The sequence below is a fragment of the Muscardinus avellanarius genome, assembly GCF_963383645.1.
Source record: "Muscardinus avellanarius genome assembly, chromosome: 13".
NCBI classification, from domain to species: Eukaryota; Metazoa; Chordata; class Mammalia; order Rodentia; family Gliridae; genus Muscardinus; species Muscardinus avellanarius.
In genome coordinates, this window is record NC_137799.1 from 7,719,068 (window position 1) to 7,743,276 (window position 24,209).

At 54.5% G+C, this 24,209-nt stretch overlaps 2 protein-coding genes across 2 annotated transcripts in view; both read right to left on the reverse strand.

Annotated features, from left to right (window-relative positions):
* Positions 1–72: 72 nt before the first annotated feature.
* Positions 73–3,345, reverse strand: ENDOG (endonuclease G; the record flags this gene model as incomplete). The annotated part of the gene is made up of 3 exons (XM_080708774.1): positions 73–355; positions 1,473–1,582; positions 2,851–3,345. The coding sequence occupies 3 exons, from the start codon at positions 3,343–3,345 to the stop codon at positions 73–75; spliced, it is 888 nt and encodes a 295-aa protein (XP_080564900.1).
* Positions 3,346–7,616: 4,271 nt separating this feature from the next.
* Positions 7,617–24,209, reverse strand: part of TBC1D13 (TBC1 domain family member 13) — a gene marked incomplete at both ends in the record, with an annotated part of 27,756 nt that continues 11,163 nt past the window's right edge. The window contains 12 exons of the mRNA XM_080708874.1: positions 7,617–7,682; positions 8,324–8,381; positions 8,504–8,664; positions 10,346–10,509; positions 12,330–12,540; positions 15,706–15,865; positions 17,559–17,641; positions 18,513–18,612; positions 18,761–18,822; positions 19,470–19,510; positions 21,242–21,315; positions 22,210–22,353. Coding sequence (XP_080565000.1) covers positions 7,617–7,682; positions 8,324–8,381; positions 8,504–8,664; positions 10,346–10,509; positions 12,330–12,540; positions 15,706–15,865; positions 17,559–17,641; positions 18,513–18,612; positions 18,761–18,822; positions 19,470–19,510; positions 21,242–21,315; positions 22,210–22,353 — 1,324 coding nt within the window. The remainder of the gene's footprint in view (positions 7,683–8,323; positions 8,382–8,503; positions 8,665–10,345; positions 10,510–12,329; positions 12,541–15,705; positions 15,866–17,558; positions 17,642–18,512; positions 18,613–18,760; positions 18,823–19,469; positions 19,511–21,241; positions 21,316–22,209; positions 22,354–24,209) is intronic.

The following is a 24,209-nucleotide window of genomic DNA, read 5'->3' on the forward strand; positions in this document are numbered from 1 at the left end:
GACGGTCAAGACTATCTCCGAAATAACCACCTTTAATGCGGCCAGCCCACACCCGCAGTCTCAGGGCTGCCCTCACTTGCTGCCGGCAGTGATGGCCTTGAGGTTTCCTGTCCGCGCCAGGATGTTGGGCACGAAGAGCAGCCCCGAGGCCCGCTCTATGCTCTCGATGGGCACCAGGAAGCGCTCCAGCGGGATGGCCTCATCCACGGGCGCGTTGGGCATCACGTAGGAGCGGAGCTCGATCTGTCCCCCCGCCGCCTCCAGGATCAGTACCTTGAAGAAGTGTGTGGGCACCGCCACGTTGTTCTTGCCGATCACCTGGTACTTCACATAGGACTTCCCATCGGCCTCCGTCCTGTGGGCAGAGCCGGGCACACGTGGCCGGGGGCCTGGCAGGACCCAAGGCCGCGTCCTCCAGGAAGCCTGCCCTGCCCTTCAGCTTCCGCCGTCCCACCAGATCAGCCCTCGAGGTGAGGCTTCGGGGGCCTGCCTGGCTCCTCCAGGGAGTGGGGACTCTCCAGGGCAGACACTGCGCTCTTCCCTGTCTCCTCACCCCTCACGCTGGCCAGGCAGAGCGCGTGCAATAAACGCTGTAGAGAGAACTGGGCCTCTGAGCCTTCATGTTTGCCAGCGTGGACACTTGATCGCCACCTGTGTGTCGTGGCGGTGTACCGAGCGGGCGAGGATGATGGCAGCTGCAGCCCCTGCTCTGGTGCAGGGCCTGGCACACAGCAGGTGCCAGAATACCGGGTAGGTGGCTTTGGATTCTGAGCAGTCACCAGCTAATGAGCTTATCAGGGCCCCAGCCGCCACCTCAGACAGCCAGTGCTGCGCCCTCCCCAGGGGCCAGGCCCGGGGTGAGTGCGTCATGTCCCCCACCCCACCCTTCACGACCGGGAGATCACAGATTTTATCCCCATTTTACAAGGGAGGACTTTGAGGTCGGGGCCCCAAGCAAGGGACGAGGCGGTAAGACTGGATTCCGTCCCAAGCCTGTGTCCTGCAAGAGGACCTCGGCTGCAGCTGCTCAGCTGTGACCTGTTGTCTCACTCAGCTCGGCCCTCGGTGGACCAGAGAGTCGCTGGCCCTGGCCCTGGCCCTGGAGCTCGGGGAGGCACAGCTGTACAGGGATTAAAGTATTTTTTCGAGTCCTGGTTAGGCACATCTGAGGACGGGAAGGATGGTTCCCAGCAGAGAGATTTCAGAAGGCCAGGGAGCCTGCAGCAGGGGGCCCCTCAGGGTGTGTGGTGTGGCTAGAGGGTTGGGGAGGAGCCAGGGCCTCTGTTTGTGGACAGGAGAGGTGGTCTAAGGACACCCAAACGTCTGGCTACAGAAACAAAATGGAATACTAAGACAATAAGCACACTTGCCTAGAAACCAGATGAGCGGTGCCCTGGTGCTGGCCTGGAGTGGGAGAAGCCCGCCAGGCTGAGGGATGCCCTGATGGCCCCGGGCCTGGGTTGTGGCCTCACCTGGGCAGGAAGAGTGGTCCTGTGCAGACATAGACGTTTTGGTAGGTGCGGGCCAAGCTGCGACTGTACTTCTCCAGGTTGTTCCAAGCGTTCTGGTTGAGGTGGGGCACCTGGTGGGAGGAGTAGGCTCAGGGACCTTGCCTAGACCCTTCCCCTGCGCCAGAGGGCCAGGTCCTGAGGGCCTGGACATGTTCCAAGGGGACTGAGCCCAGGGGCGCTCTATCCCGGAACTACACCCCCTAGCACTTTATATTTTATTTTTGGTGGTACTGGGTTAAACCCAGGGGCATTCTACCTCTGAGCTATACCCCCAAATATATTTCAAATATTTTTGAATAACCCCAGTATTTATTTCAAAATAAATATTCTTTATTTTGAAACAGGGTCTCACTAAGTTAGGGAGGGCCTCACTTTAGCTGAGGCTGGCTGTGAACCTGCAATTGTCCTGTCTTAGCCTCCCAAGTACTGGGATTACAAACATGGGCGACCACACTCAGCTTTTTTATTCATTATTTTTGAAACAGGGTCTCAGTAAGTTTACGGAGGGCCTTACTAAGTAGCTGAGGCTGGCCACAAATCTGTGATCTTCCTGTCTCAGCCTCCCAAGTACTGGGATTACATGCATGAGCCACCAGGCCCGGCTGTTTTTTTTTTTTTTTTTTTTTTTTTTTTTTTTACAAGAGTCTCACTAAATTGCTGAGGCCTGGCCTTCAACTTTTAGCCTCCAGTCTGCCTCCCAAATACTGGGATTATAGACATGTGCCACGAAGCCCAGCAAGAATCAGGTGTCTAATCCTTTTCCCAGCTCAAAGAGCCGGGTGAAGGAAGAATAAAGCTTGTCTCCCCAGTTCTGGGACAGAGAGGATCACTTGAGCTCTCCAATCCCTGGGACAAGGTCTAGAAAATGGGTAGAGGTCCATGCCATGGGGAGAAGTTGGGTAAGAGACTCTTACCCATGGGTTTCGCCCAAAGCCCCGTCCATAATCTCCATCCACTAGGTGCCAGGCCCTGCTGTGGACCAGGCTCGGCTTAGAGTGGCTTGTCCGGGATGCAGGGACCAACAGCAACAGCCCTACTGTGTGCCAGTTGTTGCCCTGGTAAGTGCTTACAGGCAAGGTTGCAAAAGGCCTGGGTTCTCCTGCTGTGTGACACCGCAGGCCCGGACGCAGCTCAGTGCCTGCACCTCTTCACGACTGCAAGGAGGTGAGCCGCAGCCCGTCCCCACTGACGGGGGGCAACAGGATCACAGCAGTGTCCCGGGCTCAGGGGGTCTGACTGCGAGGCCTGCACGCGGAGCCCCGGCCGTCCCTCCCGCCCGCCCGCCCAGGGTGCGCGGGGTCGTTAATGAGCCTCGCCGAGGCTCGGGAGGCAGCGCTACCTGCGGCGCGACGTTGCTCAGGTAGAAGGTGTCGTCCATGGCTTTCTGGCTCCATCGGTGGTTGGCGGCGGCGGCCAGGTGGCCGCGGTCGAAGCCGCTGCCGCGGTAGTCGGCGTTGGTGGCGCGGTGGTAGGCGTGCACCGACGCGTCCTCGCGGAAGTCGCAGGCGGCGCGGTCGCCGTCCCCGCGGAGCCGCTCGGGCCGCAGGTGCTCCACCACCCAGAGCGCGCTGCGCGTGCGCGCGTCGTAGCACAGCAGGTAGGACTCGCGGCTCTTGAGCTGCGCCACCCCCGGCAGCCCGTACTTGGCCAGCTGGCCCGGGACGCCGCCCGCGGGCGCGCCGGGGAGCGCGGGCAGCTCGGCCGCCGCCGCCACGGGCAGCACGGGCACCCGGCCCAGCAGCCCCGGCGCCGCCCGCCGCCCCCGCCAGCGCTCGGCCGCCGCGCCCAGCCCCGCGCCCAGCGCCAGGGTCCCGGCGACCCGCAGCGCGCGCATGGCGGAGCGGCGCGGCCCCCGGGGAGCGGGAGCTCGGCCCGCGGCGCTTCGGAGGAGCCGAGCCGCTTCCGGGGAGCCGAGCCGCGGGCACACCTCGGCGCGAGGGCCGGAATGCCCTTCCTCCCACCCGCAGAGGCTCCCGAAGACCGCGAGCCGCGACGGGGGGAGTCGGCAGACCCTCGGCGGCGTGCCGGCGCCCTGTCCTTGCCCTTTTAACACCCGGGCCCGAAGGGCGGGGCACCCGCGCCAGCACGCGATTGGCCGCCGTCAGGTGTGGCTCCGCCCCCCGACGCCCGCCTGACTTTCCCCTCTGCGCCTGCGCAGGGCGCTGCTACTCAGGGAGCCTGGCAGACCCTGGCGGACCGTCAGGTTCCCGACCCTCCGACACTCCAGCCTCAAAACAGCTGCGAGTGGCTGGCCTTGGTGGTGAACGCCTGTAACCCCAGTACCTGGGAGGCTGAGTGTGGAGGATACCAGGTTCCAGGCCAGCCCCAGCAATTTAGCGAGGCCTTGTTTCAAAATAAAATATAAAATAGGGCTGTGGGTTTAGCTTCAAAGTAGAAGAAAGCCTCTGGGTTCAATCCCCATTATAACAATAACAACAACAACAACAGCAGCAGCAGCAGCAGCAGCATGCGGAGGCACACGCATATAATCCCAGCATTTGCGAGGTTGAGACAGGAGGATCGCGGTTCGAGGACAGCATCATTTCCTACTTAGTGAGGACCTTTGAAACTCAGTGAGACCCTGTTTCAAAATAAATAATTAAACCGGGAGTGGTGGTGCACACTTGTAATCCCAGCATTCGGGAGGCTGAGACTGGAGGATCGCGGTTCGCGGACAACCTCAGCTACTTAGTGAGGCCCTTTGCAACTCAGTGAGACCCGGTTCCAAAATAAAGAATAAAAATAGGGCTTGGAGGTCGAATGTCCCTGGGTTCCATCCTCAGACCCACAAAAAATAAAAATAAAAAATAAATAAATAAAAGAGGGCTGGGGGCGTAATATGCCCGAGTTCCATTTCCGGTACGGCAAAAAAAAAAAAAATTAATAATGATAATTAGCCAGGTTTGGTGACCCATGCTCGCAATCCTAGCATTCAGGAGGTTGAGACAGAAGGATCTCAGGTTCACAGCCAGCCTCGGCTATTTAGGCCCTCCACAACTTAGTGAGACCCCACTTCAAAATAAAGAAAAAAATATAGGGCTGGGCATGGTGGCACACGCTTGTAATCCTAGCATTCAGGAGGCAGAGACTAGAGGATTCCAATGCCTGACAGCCTTAGCTACTTAGCAAGGAAGTTATACTTCGCAACTCAGTGAGACCCTGCTTCAAACATAAAAGGACTGAGCCGGGCGTGGCGGTACACGGTTGTAATCCCAGCATTTGGGAGGCTGAGATCGGAGGATCGTGGTTCGAGGACCAGCCTCAGCTACTTAGGCCTCCCTAACTTAGTGAGAACCGGTTTCAAAATAAAGAATAAAAAATTGGGCAGGGGGTGTAGCTCAGAGGTCTATGCCCCTGGGTTCCATTTCTAGACCCGCCAAAACTACAACAACAAAAACATAACAGGACTGAAAAATAGAGCTGGGGTGTGGCTTGGAGGCACAAACCCATGGGTTTCATTCCCAGTACCGCAAAAAAAAAAAAAAAAAAAAAAAAAAAAGGCTGGGGGTGCAGCTTGAAGTAGAACATCCTTGGTTTTAGGCCCCCCAAAATATACATATAAACAACCAGCCCATAAGGGGCGCCTATTAGCAGAACAAGGACAAGATCCCAGGCCTGCCTGTAGTTCCTTCTTCCTGTGTCCACGCTCCCTCCTCGCCCACAGATTGCCCGGCTATACTGCAGAGCTGACAGGCTTCCCACAGGACCCCGGCGGTTCTCTGAGACCAGCTGAAGAGACTCTGACTCTATCCCTACTCAACCGATTTCCTTGTTCCAAAGTCTCAAGGGTGTTAGCCCATCACAGCACCAATGCCCACTGCAAAGAACACATGATTTATTAAAGACAACTCATCGATAGCACTGATTCAAAGAACAAACATATGAAAACAACAAATGCAGACGAGCATTCTGACCCTCTGGGCCGAGGCCCGCCGGATCCACACCGGCCGACGTGTGCGTGTCCAAAGTCCTGGGGGCGGCTTCCCACACGAAAGCCTCAGGCACTGCGACTCCACAGACCTCCCTAGAGCCTGGGGAGGAGGGATCAGGGCGGGTCCTTTCCTCAGGCAGCACCCCGGGGAGGTCGCCTCGCCAGGACACGGTCCCTGTACTCCTGGCCTTCATTGTAAGGCCAAGAGGGCACTGGATTGCTCTCCTACCACGGCAATGGGATGCAGCGATTCACGGAGTGTGGTCCCAGGACGCAGCCGGGGACAGGCGGGGGAATGTATCAGGTGTCCCGGGCAGTGTCTGCTGGGCCCCAGGCAGCAAGCGGCCCAAGTCTCACTAGGGCTGCACGAGGTCAAAGCTGGGGCTGAACCACAAGCTGACACGTTCTGGGTAGAGGGTGGCCCAGGCTGGCAGGGGTGTGCTTCTGCCCTGTCCCAGGGGCCTCTGAGTCTGGCAGGACCACCAGCTCTCTGGTCGCCCTTCCGCTCAGCTCCAGCAGAGCTTGCGTGACCTGCTGGACTTTCAGGCAGGCCGCAGAGCAGCGGGAGCGGACGTCCTTGTTGACCTTGGGAAATAAGAGGCCTGCATTTCCAACTCCCTTCTACCTTCCTACACCCACCCCTCCCCATGCACCTGCCACTCTGCAATAAATAGCCAGGAATCTGAATAAATAGTAAAACATCTCCCAAGTACTGTGTCGGGAGAAGGCGGCATAAAGGCAAGTGCATGAAGTCCTGGTGGCATGGGGGCGGGGGGGGGGAGCCCGGCTGGGCCTGGAGCCGCAGGACACCCGCCCGCCACACAGAGGCTTTGTGGGCAACAGCGCTGCTACAGCCTCTGCTGCCCCGCCAAGGGAACTAAGCCTTCCAGACCCGAATCCCCTCCCCCCCTCACAAAAGGGCAGGACTTGGCAGGAATAAGCCCCACTTCTCTCAGAACTGGAGTGGTCAGTGGCCCCTGCTCCAGATCCTGGGAAGAGCCCAAGCTGGCGACCAGAGAAGGGCTGGTCTCTGGCCTTCCCTCAGCCCGGGTGCAGGCAGCACCGACAGGGCTAAGGCCCGCACTTCTGCTACCCCAGCACCCTGGGCCCTTGGACCCCACCTGCCCTTGACAGGCTCATGCACCCCTGGGCCAACACCCAGAAGCCAAGGGGGTGACAAGTCTGAAGTGCTGGGTGCAGGATCACTTTATGTCCTTCTTGAGATGGGCGGGCCTTTGGAAGAACCTCTAGAAAGACCTGCTCTCCCTCTTCTGCCTCCTCCATTCTGGGCAGGGGACAGTGCCGGGGTTCAGAGCTTCACGGATGTCACTGCTCAGCAGCTCTGGGTCCCAGGGCTCCTGTCATGGGAGCAGGCCCAGGGCCTCTCCCCAGGCGCTGTGCACTGCCTCCCAGCTGGGGACGGACACAGGATGGCAGGCCAGGCTGACCTCCAGGGCCTTGCTGAATGAACCACGCTCCTCATTCTGTCTCCTGCTTCATGGGAGTGGAGGGGAGGGGGAAAGGATAAGGCACCCCAAGAAGGAAGGGCCGAGGAAGAGTGATGGAGAGGAACAGAGCGGGAGTCACGCACATCCTCTGAGAGGCGGAGGGAGACAAGTAGAGGTAGAGACAGAGAAGGGGAGGCAGGGAGACCTGGAAGGGTTCAGACGCCCTCGCCCTGCCGCCCCCAGCTCGCACTGGGAGACCTCGCGCACTCACAAGCTCAATGGGAAGTGGGAGAGGCAGGGTGGGGCGAGGCCTGGCCAGACCTGGCTCCTTCAGTGTCTCTGTCCTCACAGAGGAGCCTGAGCACCGACCCCAGAGTGGTTCCTGGCTGTTTGCCAAGTGCCTCCCCCGACCAGCACCCAGAAGAGCTGGAAGCAGGAGAGGCCCAGGAGAGCAGCAGGGCAGAGGCAGGAGGCCCCGCAGTCCCCAGCCCAGGAACCAGCTCGGGAGCTCAAACCCTGCTCCCCCTGGGGCTGGCGGGGGAGGCCCAGGGGGTGGTGGCCAAGGAGGCGGCAGCAGTGTGCCATGGTGGGGCAGCCCAGGTCACGGCGAGAGGCCTGGAGTGGGCTGAGCCTGCAGCTTCCCCTCAGGAGCGATCCCACCGGCTTCTGCCCGTCTCAGGGGGCTGGTGGCTGCTCTCCTCCCAACCTGGGGCCTCTTGCTGCAGGCTACTTCGAGTCCTGGAGTTCCTTGGCTTTCTGGAGGATCTGGCAGACGTCTGTGATGGGGTAATCCTGGGCATGGGAAAGGCCAGCAATGTGCCCCTGCAGCAGCTAGGCCTTTGCCACCTCCGCCAACCTACGGCCTTCCCACTAGGACCTGTCACCATGCCATGGGCCTCGGGCAGGGACAGAGATCACCAGACACCTGTGCGTCCTGCTCAAGCCTGGCACTTCGCTATACTACACCCATGAAGTTAACCAACCCAAAGGGTCTCGCAGCCCTTCCTTAGGACAGCGCCATCCCGCCTCAGCTCTCCCAACTCCTGCCATGGAACCCCAAGCCGGGCCGGGCACTGCACGAGCCTCGGCAGCCCAACAGGAGTGGCTGTAATGGATTATGCTCATTTGACAGATCTAGTTAATGAATTAGGCTGGGTGACGAGACAGGAGCCGAGGAGGCTGCCACTCGTGACCGCAGAGGCCACACAAGACCACACGAGCGCAGCAGGACAAAGGACAAGCACAAGCACCAGGCCCCGGGGTCCACCACGACCACTCTGGGAGGGAGTGACTGACGATAGTGCATGGTCTAGAGGCTAAGTCATTTGCTGACGGCCACATAATACAAAGGCAGTGGAGGCTGGGGTCCAACCCAGACGAGCCCCACAACACCCGCCTGTTCCTGGCCTCGGCCTGGGCCCCCTTGCTCTTACCTGCAGGAGCCGCATATTGACAGTGAAGTCCCCTTCCAGCAGCTGCTCCCGGATCAGTCTAAGGAAAGCAAGTGGCCAGTCTCTGTGGCAGCAGGGCCAGGAGAGGGCCCTGGCCACCCTGCAGGGACCAGGTCCTCCCTCTGGCTTCTCCCAAGGCAGGGCCAGGCCGCGGCCACTCACATGAGCATCGCACAGCAGACGAGGAGGAGGAAGTCAAAGCGGCTGTCGTCGGCAAAGAGGGAGTCCCAGATCCGAATGACGTCAGGCAGCAAGAACTCCTGGGACAGCAGGAGCGTCAGCCAGCGGAAGGCAAAGAACTGGGGCTTGATGTTCTGCTCTTGCTGGGGAGACAGCAGCAGGGTGTACAGGCATCCACGTGGGTGACTGCCATGTACAGCTGAAGGCCAGGGCAGGGCGTGAGGAAGGGGACGCGCGGGGAAAGGGGGCACCAGGCCTGGCAGCTGCCTCGAGGGCCAGGCTCTGCAGGCAGCTGCTCCTGTTGTCAGGCCTTCTGATCTTTCACTAGAAGCCAGGACCCCCAACCTTATTTATTTGTGGTACTGGAATTGAACCCAAGGGCATGTAACTCGGAGTCACACCCCCAGCCTATTATTTATTTTTGCAGTATTGGGGGTGGGACCCAGGGGCATTCTACCTCCAAGCTATACCTCTAGCCCTATTTGTTATTTTATTTTGAAACAGGGTCTCACTGAATTGCAAAGGGCCTCACTAAGTAGTAGCTGAAGCCACCCAGGAACCACTATGCTCCTGTCTCAGCCTCCCAGATGCTGGGGTTACAAGCGTATACCATCAAGTTCAGTTACAAGACTTCTGTGTGTGTGTGTGTGTGTGTGTGTGTGTGTGTGTGTGTGTGTGTGTGTTACTGGGGATGAAACCCAGGGGCACTCTACCTCTGAGCTACACCCTCAGTCACTAAGTAGCTGAGGTTGGCCGCGAACCACCATCCTCCTGTGTCAGCCTCCCAAATGCTGGGATTACAAGTGTGTGCCACCATACAATAAATTTTTTTTCAGTACTGGAGATGAAACCCGGGAACATTCTACCTCCGAACTATACACCCCAGCCGTATGTTTTATTCTTTATTTTGAAACAAGGTCTCATTGAGGTGCGAAAGGCCTCGCTCAGTAGCTGAGGTTGTCCTCAAACCATGGTCCTCCTGTCTCAGCCTCTTGAATGCTGGGATTACAAGCATGTGCCACCATGCCCGGTTTACCATACAATAATTTTTTTTTTTTTGTACTGGAGGAGGAACCCAGGGGCTTAGCTCTGGGCTACACTCTCAGACCGATTTTATACTTTATTTGGAAACAGAGCCTCACTAAGTAGCTGAGTCTGGCTTTGAACTTGTGGGATCCTCTAGCTCAGCCTCCCAAGCACTGGGATTACAAGCGTGCACCACCATGCCTAGCCCATACGATAATTTTTTAAAAGAGGACTTTTTTTTTCAGTGCTGGGGATTGAACCCAGGACCTCATGTTAGGCAAACACTCTGCCACAGTCCTCGCTACAATAACTTTTTTTTTTTTTTTTTTTTTTTTTTTTTTGGTGGTACTGGGGTTCCTGGAAGCCCTTCTACCTCCGGGCTACACTCCCAGACCTATTTTTACATTTTCATTTTTGGAAACAGGGTCTCCTAAGCCAGCGCGCGCGGCTGGCTTCGAACCTGCGCGATCCTCCTGTCTCTGCCTCCCAAGCGCGGGGATTACAAGCTTGCGCCACCACACCCGGCTCGCTACAATAACTTTTAAAAAATGAAACTAATGATTCTTATTTCAGAAGATGAGTAACTAGCAGGCTTCACTCACTCCTGACCCTGTCTGCCATACAATGTTCCAACCCTTCCCCTCCCTTCTCACCCTGCAGCCAGAGGCCTGCACCTGCGCATATGAGGCAGCGCCCCCACCCCCGGGCCGGCACTCGGCACAGTGGGTCCCTGGTCCCCAGCAGCAGCAGCCACTTTCCAGCCCAGACCCGCCCCTCCGCCCACCGTCCCGGCCTCACCAGTTTCAGGTAGAGCTCCACGTCCTTGTCCTTCAGGGTGGAGTACACCTTCTCCATCTTGTAGGTGATGCCGCACTGCGAGTCGTCCAGGCTCTTGATGAAGTTGTCCCGGATCTCCGCCATGAGGTTGGTGAAGCAGAAGAAGGTGTCGGCCTCGGCGTGCTCTGGGGAGGCGGCAGGGTGCGGGCAGGCGCGGGGAGTGAGGCGAGGCCCCTCGCCCTGCCTCTGCGCCTCACGGAGTCCCAGTCCTTCCGCTGTCCTTGACTCTGTCCGCCCCCGGCCAAGGACATCACTTCTCCTCTCCTCCTCTCACGACGCTGGCTACTCACTCAAAATTTACTACATTACTGCTCTCCTGAAACTACTTCCCCAGTCAGTATTTAAATCCTTTCATTTGGCTTTTATTTTTTGCAGTACTAGGAATGGGTAAAACCCAGGGGCATTCTACCTCTGAGCTACACCCCCAGCCCTATTTTTTATTTATTTATTTATTTATTTATTTATTTATTTATTTATTTATTTATTTGTGGGTCTGAGGATGGAACCCAGGGGCATTTGACCTCCGAGCTAAACCCCCTGCCCTATTTTTTATTCTTTATTTTGAAACCAGGTCTCACTGAGTTGCGGAGGGCCTCACTAAGTAGCTGAGGGTCCGCCAACCACCATCCTCCAGTCTCAGCCTCCCGAAAGCTGGGATTACAAGCGTGCGCCACAACACCCATCTTCCAGCCCTATTTTTTATTTTTTTGTGGTGGTACTGGGGATGGAACCCTACTACCTCCAGGCTATACTCCCAGACCTATTTTTTTAATTTTTTTTTAATTTGGAATCAGGGTCTCTTAAGCCAGTGAGGCTGGCTTGAAACCTGCGTGATCCTCCTGTCTCCACCTCCCAAGCGCGGGGATTACAAGCGTGCGCCACCACATCCAACTTATTCTGTATTTTTTGTTTGTTTGTTTGTTTTGTTTTGTTTTTTGGTGGTACTGGGGTTTCTGGAAGCCCTTCTACCTCCGGGCTACACCCCCAGCCCTATTTTTTATTCTTTATTTTATTTTATTTTTTTTTTGGTGGTACTGGGGTTTCTGGAAGCCCTTCTACCTCCGGGCTACACTCCCAGACCTATTTTTACATTTTTATTTGGAAACAGGGTCTCCTAAGCCAGCGTGTGCGGCTGGCTTCGAACCTGGCGATCCTCCTGTCTCCGCCTCCCAAGCGCGGGGATCACAAGCGTGCGCCACCACGCCCGGCTTATTCTGTATTTTGAAACGGTCTCACTGAGTTGCAAAGGGCCTCACTAAGCAGCTGAGGCTATCCACGAACCATGATCCTCCTGTCTCAACCTCCCAAGTACTAAGATTACAAATATGTGCCATCACGCCTGGCATCCTTCAGCTTTGTATACGGACATCTCACTTCTATCAGAAAACCAGGCATGGGTGGTTCAATGGTAGAATTCTCGCCTGCCACACAGGAAGCTGCGGTTTGATTCCCGGCCCATGTAGCACTTGGTTTGCTTTCCCAGGTGTGATGACACACGCTTGTAATCCCAGCACTTGGGAGGCTGAGACAGGAGGATCGCACAGGTTCAAAGCCAGCCTCAGCTACTTAGTGAGGCTCTCAGCAACTTAATGAAACCCTGTTTCCAAATAAAATATAAAATAGGTCTGGGAGTGTAGCCCAGAGGTAAAAAGGCCCCTGGGTTCCACCCACAGAAGAAAGGAAGGAAGGAAGGAAGGAAGGAAAGAAGGAAGGAAGGAAGGAAGGAAGGGAGGGAACCAGTTACTAATAATATCAAGAGATCAGTAGACATCAACATTCTAAAAGGCAGAGCTAAGGACGTAGAGATGGCCGGGATCGAATGCATCTGACGGGGAGAAGGCAGGCAGAGGGGGCTTCACAGCCTGATCCAGCCCAGGACCTGCTTGGCTCGGTCTCATTTCTAGGGAATCAGCAATGGGGACCGGGCAGCCGGGAGCGGCTCTACCTTTCCACTCGCTGTTGGGGTCGGTGGCGAAGGTGTAGTAGAGGGGCCCCACGATCTCGTTCATGCCCTGCACGTAAGCGATGCCAGGATTGAGCTTGGCGTAGATGAACAGGATCCGCTCCACCACCTCCCAGTGGGCCTCGCAGCCGTTGGGCAGCACCTCGTACTCGTGCAGGGACGACGGCGCCGGGCTCTTGTGGGGGGAGCTCATCTGGGGAGAGAGAGAGGCTGGTCAACCAGGACGAGGTGGAACTGAGCCAAGACTTAATGTCCAGCCAGTGGAAAAGACAGGGCAAAGGGAGCGAGTTACACCCCACAAGGGACAAGCAGCACCTGCAATGTGAGGCGTCAAAAACGACTGGGCTAAGACCTACTTGAACAGCCAGAGCTGACGGCTAAGGTGGGTGCCGGCTAGGGAGGAGCAGGGGGAACTGTCTGGATGTTGGAAATGTTATAAATCTAGAGCATTTGCTGGTTACACGGGTGTATGCATAAGAAAAAAGCCTAGTGGTAGCTGGGTGTGGTGGCGCACGCTCGTAATCCCCGCGCTTGGGAGGCGGAGACAGGAGGATCGCGCAGGTTCGAAGCCAGCCGCGCGCGCTGGCTTAGGAGACCCTGTTTCCAAATAAAAATGTAAAAAATAGGTCTGGGAGTGTAGCCCGGAGGTAGAAGGGCTTCCAGGAACCCCAGTACCACCAAAAAAAAAAAAAAGAAAAAAGAAAAAAACCTAGTGGTATACTTAAAATTTGTCCATTTGCTGGTTGTGGTGGCCCACGCTTGTAATCCCCGTGGTTGGGAGGCGGAGACAGGAGGATCGCGCAGGTTTGAAGCCAGCCACACTGGCGTAAGAGACCCTGTTTCCAATAAAATAAAATAAAATAAAATAAAATAAAATAAAATAAAATAGGTGTGGGAGTGTAGCCCGGAGGTAGAAGGGCTTCCAGGAACCCCAGTGCCCCCCCAAGAAAAGTTGTACATTGAACTTCATGGAAATTACACTCTAAAAAAACCCAGTTCAATAGGTTAGAAACAGATGACAGACCAAGACTTCAAAAAGTGAAGGTTTAGAGCCAGCCGTGGTGGCGCACGCTTGTAATCCCCGTGCTTGGGAGGCTGAGGCAGGAGGATCACGCAGGTTCGAAGCCAGCCTCAGCTACTTAGTGAGGCTCTCAGCAACTTAGTGAGACTGTTTCCAAATAAAATATAAAATGGGTCTGGGAGTATAGCCTGGAAGTAGAAAGCCTCTGGGTTCCACCCCCAGTACCACCAAAAACAAAACAAAACAAAAAAAAGTGAAGTTTTAAAGCCAGGCATGGTTGATGGCACATGCTTGTAATCCCAGCATTTGGGAGGCTGAGAGAGGAGGGTTATGGTTCACAGACAGCCTCAGCTATTTAGTGAGGCCCTCCACAACTCAGTGATACCCTGTTTCAAAATGAAGAATAAGAAATAGGGCTGGGGTGTAGCTCGAAGATAGAATGCCCCTGGGTTCCATCCCCAGTACAGAAAAAAAAAAAAGTGAAGTGTTAGCCAGGAATGGGGGTGCATGCTTATAATGCCAGTACTTGGGAGGCTGACAGGAGGGTCACAGGTTCATGACCAAACTCAGTTACTTAGTGAGGCCCTCCACAAATTTTTGAGACCCTGTTTCAAAATAAAGAATAAAAAGTAGGGCTAGGGTACTAATTATAATCCCAGGCTAAGAAAGGATGATCCCAAGTTCGAGGCCAGCCTCAGCCACTTAGCAAGCTCTCATTTAGCAAAACCCGGTTTCAAAATTCAAAAATAAACTGAGTGTCTGGATGTGGCAAAGCACACCTATAACCCCAGCACTTAGGAGGCTGAAATAGAAGAGGATTGCAGGTTTAAAGCCAGTCCCAGCAATTCACTGAGACGCTCAGCAACCTAATGAGACCGTATTTCAAAATAAAAAGAGGATGGGGGTGTAGCTTGGATGTACAACACCCGAGTTCCATTCTTTTTTTTTTTTTTTTTGCGGGTCTGGGGATGGAACCCAGAGCCATTCGACCTCCAAGCTACATCCCCTGCCCTGTTTTATTCTTTATTTTGAAACAGGGTCTCACTGAGTTGCGAAGGGCCTCACTAAGTCGCTGAGGCTGGCCGTGAATGGTGATCCTTCAGTCTCAGCCTCCCGAGTGCTGGGATTACAAGAGTGTGCCACCATGCCCGGCTGAGTTCCATTCTTAGAACTACACAAAAAAATCTTTTTGGTGGTACTGGGGATGGAACCCAGGGCATTCTACCTCTTAGGTATACCCCCAGACCTATTTTATTCTTTTATTCTGGGGTTCAAGGCTGGCCCAGTATAAGTCCTGTTATTTTTCTTTTCTTTTCTTTTCTTTTTTGTGGGCCTGGGATGGAACCCAAGGGCATTTGATCTCCGAGCTACACCCCCTGCCCAATTTTTATTCTTTATTTCGAAACAGAGTCTCACTGAGTTGCAAAGGGCCTCACCAAGTAGCTGAGGCTGTCCGCGAACCGCGATCCTCTGGTCTCAGCCTCCCGAATGCTGGAATTACAAGCGTGCGCCACCACGCCCGGCTAGTCCTGTTATTTTCCCCACATCTCTCCCTGCCCAGCCCCAACCCCTACCACTTCTTTTATTTTACTTTATTTTTTTGGTAGTGGAGATTGAACCCAGGGGCATTCGACCTTGAGCTACACCCCATCCTTCAAAGAAAAATTTTTTTTTATTTTTTGAAACAGGGTCTCCAGAGCTGGAAGTGGTGCTGCATGCCTCTAATCCCAGTACCTGGGAGGCTGAGACAGGGGCTCAGGTTCAAACATAGTTTTAGCAAGTAGTGAGACTCTCAGCCACCTAGTGAAACTGTTTCAAAATAAAAAACATGTTCTGAAGGGCTGAGGTAGAATGCTCCTGGGTACAATTCTCAGTACTGCAAAACAAACAAACAAAACAGGGTCTTGCTAAGTTGCTAGGGGTCTTACTAAGTTTCTGAGGCTGGCCTTGAACCTGTAATCCTCCTGTCTCAGCCTCCCAAGTACTGGGATTACAGCATGCAGTACCAGGCCCGGCTGCCCCCACCTCCCGCTTGGATTGCTCAGCCATCTCCCGCGTGGGCTCTCCTTCCTTCCTGTATCCCAGCACCCAGAGCCCTCTCTCACGAAAGCAGCTCCGCCATGTCACCGCCTTGCCTGGAGCTGAGGGCTGCCAGCCCCCAGCCAGCAGCCCCGCGACACTGGCCTTCAGAAAGTGCTCAGGGGTGGCCTGGCAGGACCAAGGAGGCTTTGGGTGACTGTCGGGCGATGGTCATGGTCTGATGCCCTGTGCCAGTAGTCACAGGGAAACAGGAGGGGAAGGCTGGCGGGGAGCCCCGGAGCCCCAGAGGGCACTCACATTTGTGACCCCACTCCGGTTCCGGGCCACTGTCTGGGACTTCAGCGTCGTCTGCTCCACCCGCTTACGAAGTGTCTCAAACTCATTCTGGGGGTCCAGGATGAGGAGGCAGGGGTACTCGGTGGCCCTCTGGAAGAAGGATATATCTGGGCACAACCTCCTGCCAAGAGGAAAGAGGAATGCATGCGCTGACTTGGGGCGGAGGCTCTGGCCATTCCAGCAGCGCCTGGATGCCAGGGCCCAAGCATCCCGAAGGAGGAGCTTTGTTTCGTATTTATTTATTTTTGTGGCACTGGGGATTGAACCCAGAGGCATTTTACCACTAACCTACATCATCAGACCTACCGAATGCTGAGATTACAAGCGTGCGCCATCACTCCTGGCTCACACCTAGCATTTTTTTTGAAACAGGGTCTTGATAAGCTGCTGAGATTGGCTTCAAACCCATAGCCTCCCAAGAATTGGAATTACAGATATGTACTACCATGCCTACATAGCTCATAATTTTTTTTTTTTTTTTTTTTTTTGGTGTGGTACTTGGAATTGAACCCAGGGGCATTCTTCTCTGAACTATTCTTCCAGCTCTATTTTATTTTTTATTTTGAAAGAGGGTCTCACTAAGTTGCTGAGGGTTGGCTTTGAACCTGTAATCCTCCTGTTTCAGCCTCCCGAGTACTGGAATTGCTGTATACGCCACCACGCCACCACGCCTGGCTAGCTCATAATTTTTTTTTTTTTTTTTTTGGTGGTACTGGGGTTCCTGGAAGCCCTTCTACCTCCGGGCTACACTCCCAGACCCATTTTTACATTTTCATTTTTGGAAACAGGGTCTCCTAAGCCAGCGCGCGCGGCTGGCTTCGAACCTGCGCGATCCTCCTGTCTCCGCCTCCCAAGCGCGGGGATTACAAGCGTGCGCCACCACGCCCGGCAAAATTATTATATATTTTTTTTGTTACTGGGGGTGGAACTCAGGGGATTGCTTTTTTTTTTTTAAACCTTCAGGATATTCTCCCAGACCTATTTTATACTTTATTTGGAAACAGGGTCTTACTAAGTTGCTGAGAGCATCACTAAGTATCTGAGGCTGGCTTCGAACCTGTGCAATCCTCCTGTCTCAGCCTCCCAAGCGCGGGGATTACAAGCATGCACCACTACACTAGCCAGCCCTAGCTCATAATTTTTTAAAAACACATAAATGAACAAGGTGTGGTGGCGCACGCTTGTAATCTCCGTACTTGGGAAGCTGAGACAGGAGGATCCAGGTTCGCAGCCAGCCTCAGCTACTTAGTGAGGCCCTCTGCAACTCAGTGAGACCCTGTTTCAAAGCAAAGAATAAAAAATAGAGCTGGGGATGTAGCTCGGAAGTTGAATGCCCCTGGGTTCCATCCCCAGTACCGAAAAAAACCCAAACACAGCAAAACACTGAGGCATGAAAGGTAAGCCAAGCATGTGCAGGCACCAAACCCACCCACCCAGCCAGCCAGCCAGCCAGCCAGCCAGGGAACCAGGACCAGCTACATAACACCACCCCAGTGTTCCTCAGACCCCCACCCTGTGGGCCTAGGCTGGAAAAGGAAAGCACAGGCCAGGCATCATGGTACATGTCTAGAATCCCAGCGACTTGAGAGACTGAGGCAGGAGGATCCCAGGTTTGAGGCCAGCCTCAGCAACTTAGCAAGATCCTATTTCATAATAAAAAATAAAAAGGAGCTGGGGTATGGTCAGAGGTAGAATGTCCTCAGTCCCCAAAAGAAAAAAAAGCTGGAGGTGTGGCTGAGTGGTGGAGCGCTTTCCCAGCATGTGTGAGGCCCTGAGAAGGCTGCTGGGCAGCCGCCAGCCCTGCGGGCCCCTACCGGACATCCTTGTCGATCTGGAGCAGCACCTCGTTGTCTTTGAAGTATGTGTTCCACCGGCTGTCGGGGTTGGGGTTGAGGGGCTGTGGAGAGAAAAACAGCGGCTCTGTGCACGGTCTGGCCAGGGGCCCCGAGGAGATCCCCCAAGGGGGAGGTCTGAGCAGTGGCCTCCCGCAAACAACCCATCATAGAGCCAGCGGTAGCCTGCACACAGCCTCCGGGCCACTGAGAGGAGACAACACAGCCTCCCAGTGCTCCCCAGATCATATTCAAACTGCAGAGCTGGCTGCAAGCCCTGTGCTCTGCTCCAAGCGCATCAGCTTGGAGGAGATTCTTCTCTGTCCACTGCATAGGTCTCACTAGGTTGCTGAGGGCATTGCCAAGTTGCCAAGGCTGGCTTTGAACCTGCGATCCTCCTGTCTCAGCCTCCCAGTTTTGGTATTACAGGCCTGCATCAGCATGCCCACTTTAAGTGTCAACTCCCATCTTTAACTTCCCTTCCTCACCCTAAAGTCAAGATTCCCATCCTTGGAGGAGGCCCACACCCAGCCCATCTCCACTTCCTGCTGCCCTGAAGCTTGCTGGGCGAGAGAACAGGGCTTCCTCCAGGCCAGACAGGCGGCTCGTCCTCACTCCTGCCCTGCTCTGACTCTTCAACTACACCCTCACAGCACTTCCTCAAGGGGGATGAGGGCTGAAGGAGACTGGGCCCTTGGAGCTCCTGGCACGGGCTGCCCCACAACACTCTCAGGATACTGCCTCCTGCTGACATGGCTGTACCGGGCAGAAGCAGGGAGAGGTAAGAGTGTTCAGGGGCTAGGCAGCCAATGCAGAAAGGAGGCACTGGCAAGGCCAGAGGGGATGGAGGCCAGGCGGCTCCCCTCCTCCAGCAGGGGAAACATTGCCTCTCCCCTTCCCGTTCTGCACCCGCCCCTGATGCCAGCCCCTACTCACATGGTCCTCAAAGGTCACATCCTCCCTGGACACACCCAAGTTGGCTTTGGCAATGCCAGGCTGGATAATCATTTCCCTCAGAAACTGGGAATATAGCTCCCTGTAGGAAAGAACAGGAGAGGGGTGACTCCCTGAGGTCTCACCCAGGGAGCCCAGAATAAGAAATAGTAAGAATAGGCAGGACGGTCTCAGCACCAGCAGCTCCGCCTGGTCAAAGGCCCTCCGCCATCGCCCTGTCGTGGTCTCACCTCTGCTTGGCCAGGATGGATGTCCATGAGGCTCTCTCCAAGGGGAGGTAGTTCAACAGGATCTGCACAAAGGAGAGGGACAGAGCCCTGGTGACCGTGCTCCAAGCCTGGGCCGCAGGTACAGGTGGACAGGCCTCAACAGAGGCTTCAAGAGCAGGCTGGGCTACAGCTCACTGGCACAGCACTGGCCTATCACACACAAGGCCCTGGGTTCTGCCCCCAGCACCGGAAAAAAAAAGGGGGGGGCCTTCATAAAGCACAGGGAAGATAAGACAGCTAAAACCAGAGCACAGGCCTGAGCCAGGCAGCCTCCCTCTTCTCCATACTGCCTCCCGCCCCCTTCAGCCCAAAGCAGCCGTTCAGATGCTTCCAAACAGTAACACAACATGGTGCGCACAGAGGCTGGAAAGCATCCAGCTGCCACCATCACCTGTGATAACAGAGTCAGGCAAAAACCAGCCTCTGTTTCGTCCCAGGAAAAACCATTTCTGCAGCACTGTATGCACCAGGAAGTAGGGGTCTTTACTGGCATTGCAGTGTCCCATCCCCAAAGGGATCGTGGAGGGGATGTCAAAGGGACAGAAAACCCAGGACCTCCCAGAAAAGCTTCCTCAGACAAGCAAAGAAAGGTAAGAACAGGAGGGGGCACAGCCCATGCAGGGACCCAGGGACTCTGAGCAGAGCAGAAGCCCCGCCCAGGCACACCCACCTTCCAGCAGAGGCACCGCAGTCCGCCCTCACAGGGGATGCCTGTGGACACAGCAGGCAAAGGTCACCCCAGGCCAGAGCCCCAGGCCCCAGCCCTCCACCTTGGAGCCAGTTGGCAGGGAGAGGAGTGGGCAAGCACTTGCTTCCAGTTTCCATCAACGAGATTTCTAAGCTGGATGCTAATTCCGTAATTTCCATCCGTGGTCCCAGCCCCCAGCCCACTGCTCTGTCTGGAATGCTCTTTTGAGGAAAACCCTTGATATTTCTTTCTCAGAGGAGACATTACCAGCCACCAACTGTGCCCAAGACAGGTTCCCCATTTAATGGCCCTGTGGCTTCTTCATAGCACCCATCACAACTGGAATTAAATCATTTAACATGTGCAACTCCTACTATGGGGTAAGCCCCATAAAGACAAGAACCATATTTGTCTACTAAGCCCAGTACCTAGCACAGGGCACGTCACACAGAAGGCATTCCATAAGTACAACTCAACATAAACTAAGCCTTGAGGCTAAACGCTCTATGCTTCACAAACATTTCTTGATCCTCACTTTAGCCTCAGTAAGGAAAGAAGATTAGCATCGGCATCCTAGTCTTACAGATAAGGAGACATCGGTAAAGACACAGCAACCACAGACTCAAACCCAGGTCTGGCCCTAGGGCCCAAGCTCTTCACCACCGCACCAGCCTGTCTCCCCTCTGGAACGTAAGTACCACTCCGGAGCACAGACCAGCTTCTCCTGCAAGAGTGTCAGGAACCTCACGGGGCAGATGCACGATGGCTTCCCTGGCACTGTGAACACGAGCCAATGCCCACCTCAGCCTCTACATGGGCAGAGGTACGGGAGCAGGGCAGAGACAAGGATCTTCATGAACACCTTGGGGTTCTGGGGGGGTGATAAGGATTGAACCCAGGGACATTCTGCCTTTGAGCTACATCCCCTGGCCTTTTTATTTTGAAACAGGATCGCACTAATTTGCTGAGGCCTGGGCTTGAACTTGCGATCCTACAAACCTGTGCCATCATGCTCGGCTACCTTGGGGTATTTTTTGTTTGTTTGTTGTTTTTTGCAGGTCTGGGGATGGAACCCAGAGGCATTTAACCTCTGAGCTACACCCCTTGCCCAATTTTTTATTCTTTATTTTGAAACAGGGTCTCACTGAACTCAGAGGGCCTCACTAAATAGCTAAGGCTGTCCACAAACCGTGATCCTCCCGTCTCAGCCTCCCAAATGCTGGGATTACAAGCGTGCACCACCACGCCCGGCTTACCTTGGGGTATTTTTAAAGACAGGTAAAACACAGGTTATCTCTGTCCTGGAAGATTAGCCAGGCAGGCGAGGGCAAAGTCAAACATGACTGAAGTTTAGCTCCTTCAAGTCTGTTTTCCAAAGCTGTAGTTTTAAAATTAACCAAAGTTCACTGTGCCCTTAGTCAGCTCTGATCCCAAGCTGGAAAGAACCAGGAAACCACCCTGCAGCTAACCAACTCCTAATGCAAGCAGCTACCTGAGAAATGAGAAAAGGCTTTTGTTTTCAGTTTTTATCAGTGACTCTCAAGAACTTGATGCTTCCCTGTCTAAGAGCTAACTGGCCGACATTCCTCTGGGAAACTTCTCTGAGATCAGGGAAGCGCTCCACAGTCTGGAGAAAGCCCAAGCATCAGGCTGCCTCCAGAAGTGGCTGAAGGTAGCCTTAGGCGCCTTCTCCACCCTAGCCATAGCTCTGTTCTGCTCTAGGGGAACTTGCAAAGTACAGGGTTGCCTCTTACCACTAAAACTCAGTTCCCGTAGCTTTTCCAATGCAATTGAAGGCTCCTTCAGCACATCCTGAAAATCTGCGATCCTAGAAGTGAGGAGAAGGCGAATAAAGCACGTCCAAACCCCAGAGGCACAGTTCAGCGGCCCGGCCTGCAACCACAGCCCCTGTACAGCACCACTCTTCCACCTGGAGCATTAGGGAGGTGGAGAACTATAGGTTATTTCTTCCTTTAAGTTCAGACACACAGGATGCCAGTAAAGCGACTTGACTTGAAAGATATTCTCTAGATGTTCTTAAATGAGCACCATAAAATTAAACACCTTCTAATATTTAGTGAGGTGGCACTTACTGGGCACTTCCTGCTAGCCAGGCCCAGCCCACAGCACCGCCAACACCTGAACTCAAATAATTCTAGGAACTAAAAGTAATCTCATCAGCAGACAACGGACCTGTAACAATCTGCCGGCAGCTCCCCTGGCTCAAAACTATAAATGTTACAAGATCTCTGGGCCTGCCCTCGGGCAAGGGCAACTAAGTGCAGTAGAAAAACTGAAGAGTGAGCAAAATTTTGCCAGTGATTCAGGATCTAGTGTGTTTGGGGAGGGGGTAGGCAGGCTGCCGAATCCAGATTCTCTAGTATTTTTGGTAAGAAAAGGACACGGGGAGCATGTCGGGAAAGGAGGGTACTGGGGCAGACGGCTAAAAAGGGGAAGGGAGGCGGCGGCATCAATATCTGGATAAATCAGACATCAGAGGAAAAGGGTCCAGGCTGAGGGAGAGAGAAGGGGCGCCGGCCGCGGGGCAGGAGAGGCGACTCCGCCGTGTCTCCTCCGGCCCATAGGCAAGGAGGCTAGGAAGTGGGCGCCAGGACCTCGGGCCGGGGGCTCCGGGCCCCTGGCCGCACACGCGCGGCGCTGCGGGCAGAGGGGCGGCCTGACCAGGAGGGGTCTGGCGGGGTCGCCTCCCGTGGACCCTTACCGGCTCTTGTGCAGACTCGACATGATGTTGACTTCCGGACCCCCAGCTGCCGCCGCAGCCGCCACCGCCGCCGCCCCCCAGGGACGCGGGGCGCTCCGCAAAAGCCTCCGGCCGGAAACCCGGCGCCGCCGCGCGCGTTCCGGGCTGCAGGGCGCGCTGGCCCCGCCCCGTCACGTGCCGCCCGCGGGGGACCCGGCGCGACCACCTGCGGCGGGGCGGCGCGCGCACGCCGTCCCGAGCCAGCCCTGGCGCCCGCCTGGGCCTCAGTTTCCAGCTACGAAATAGACCCGCCAGCCTGTGTTCCCTGTTCGTACGCCACGTGTAATTAAGGGTCACATGATTCATGCCCATAGAACTGTGCAGGCCCCGGGTTTGGGCTGCTCGGGGCTCTAGAGGAGCGACCCTCCCGGACCCGGTGGCCGGGCGAATGCTGCAGAGAGGAGCAGGGACACTCGGTGTTCTCTTCGCTTTCGAGTTTCATAGACAGTACACTTTCCTTATTGAACCATCATTTGGAACAATCATAAAGAGCGGCCAGGATTTCAAAACTCCTTCCGAGGAAATGACAGATGGGAACTTTTTTAATTTTTTTTTTTTTGGGGGGTGTGCTCATTCGAGTCACCCCTCCATGCCAGTCTAGTATGGAGCTGTACCTATCCTCTGTATTTCTATCTTTTAATAAACTTCTTTAAATCTTCGAAAAAAAAATTTTTTTCTCTTGCAGTACTAGGAATGGAACCCAGGGGCATTCTACCTCCGTACACCCTAACCCTATTTCTTATTCTTTATTTTTGAAACAGGGTCTCACTAAGTGGCAGAGGACCTCACTAAGAAGCTGAGGCTGCCCAGGAAGCTGCGATCCTCCTGTTTCAGCCTCCCATGTACTGGGATTACAAGCGTGTGCCACCACTCCCAAATTTCCCAGCCTGATTTTTTTTTTGTGTGTGTGTGGGGGGGGTAGTACTGGACATGGAACCCAGAGGCTTTCAATCTCCAGGCTACACTCCCAGACCTATTTTATATTTTATTTGGAAACAGGGTCTCACTAGGTTCCTGAGAGCCTCACTAAGTAGTTGAGATTGGCTTTGAACCTGTGCAATTCTGATCCTCCTGTTTTAGCCTCCCGAGTGCTGGGATTACAAGTGTGTGCCACCACGCCTGGCTCCCAGACTGATTTTATTTCTTATTTGGAAATAGGGTCTCACTAAGTTGCAGAAGGCCTTGCTAAATGCCAAGGCTGGCTTCAAGCCTGTGATCTTCCTGTCTCTGCCCCTCAAGTACTGGGATCACAAGTCTCCAGGTTTAGATTACTTATAATATTGATACAATGTAGGTGCTGTATACATAATAGTTTTACTATATTGTTTAGCAAATACTAATAAGGAAAAGTCTGTACACGTTTACTATAGATACATTGTTTTTCCAAATACTTCTCATAATGGTTGGTTGAATCTACATATGGAAACCACAGAATTAGTTCCTCTCTATAAATATAAGAAAATGAAGTCAAGCATGGTTGCACACACTTCTAATTCCAGTACTTGGGAGGCTAAAACAGGAGGATCACAGGTTTGCGGCCAGCCTCAGCAACTTAGAGAGGCCCTCTGCAACTTAGTGACACCCTGTTACAAAATAAAAATAATAAAATAGGGCTGAGGGTGTAGCTCTGAGGTAGAATGCTTCTGGGTTCCATCTCCAGTGCCACCACCAAAAAAAAAAAGGGGGGGGATTGATGTAATTGCACAAAGCCAAGAAACATTTCTGGATAAAAGAACCCAAGGGCATTCTACCTCCAAGCTATGCCCCCAGCCCTATTTTTTCTTTATTTTGAAACCAGATCTCACTGAGTTGCAAAGGGCCTCACTAAGTAGTACCTGAGGCTGTCTGGGAACAGTGATCCTCCTGTCTCAGCCTCCCAAATACTGGTATTACAAGTATGCGCCACCACGCCCGACCAGCCCGCCATTTAAAGACAAGACGGGGCTGGGCATGAGATTACA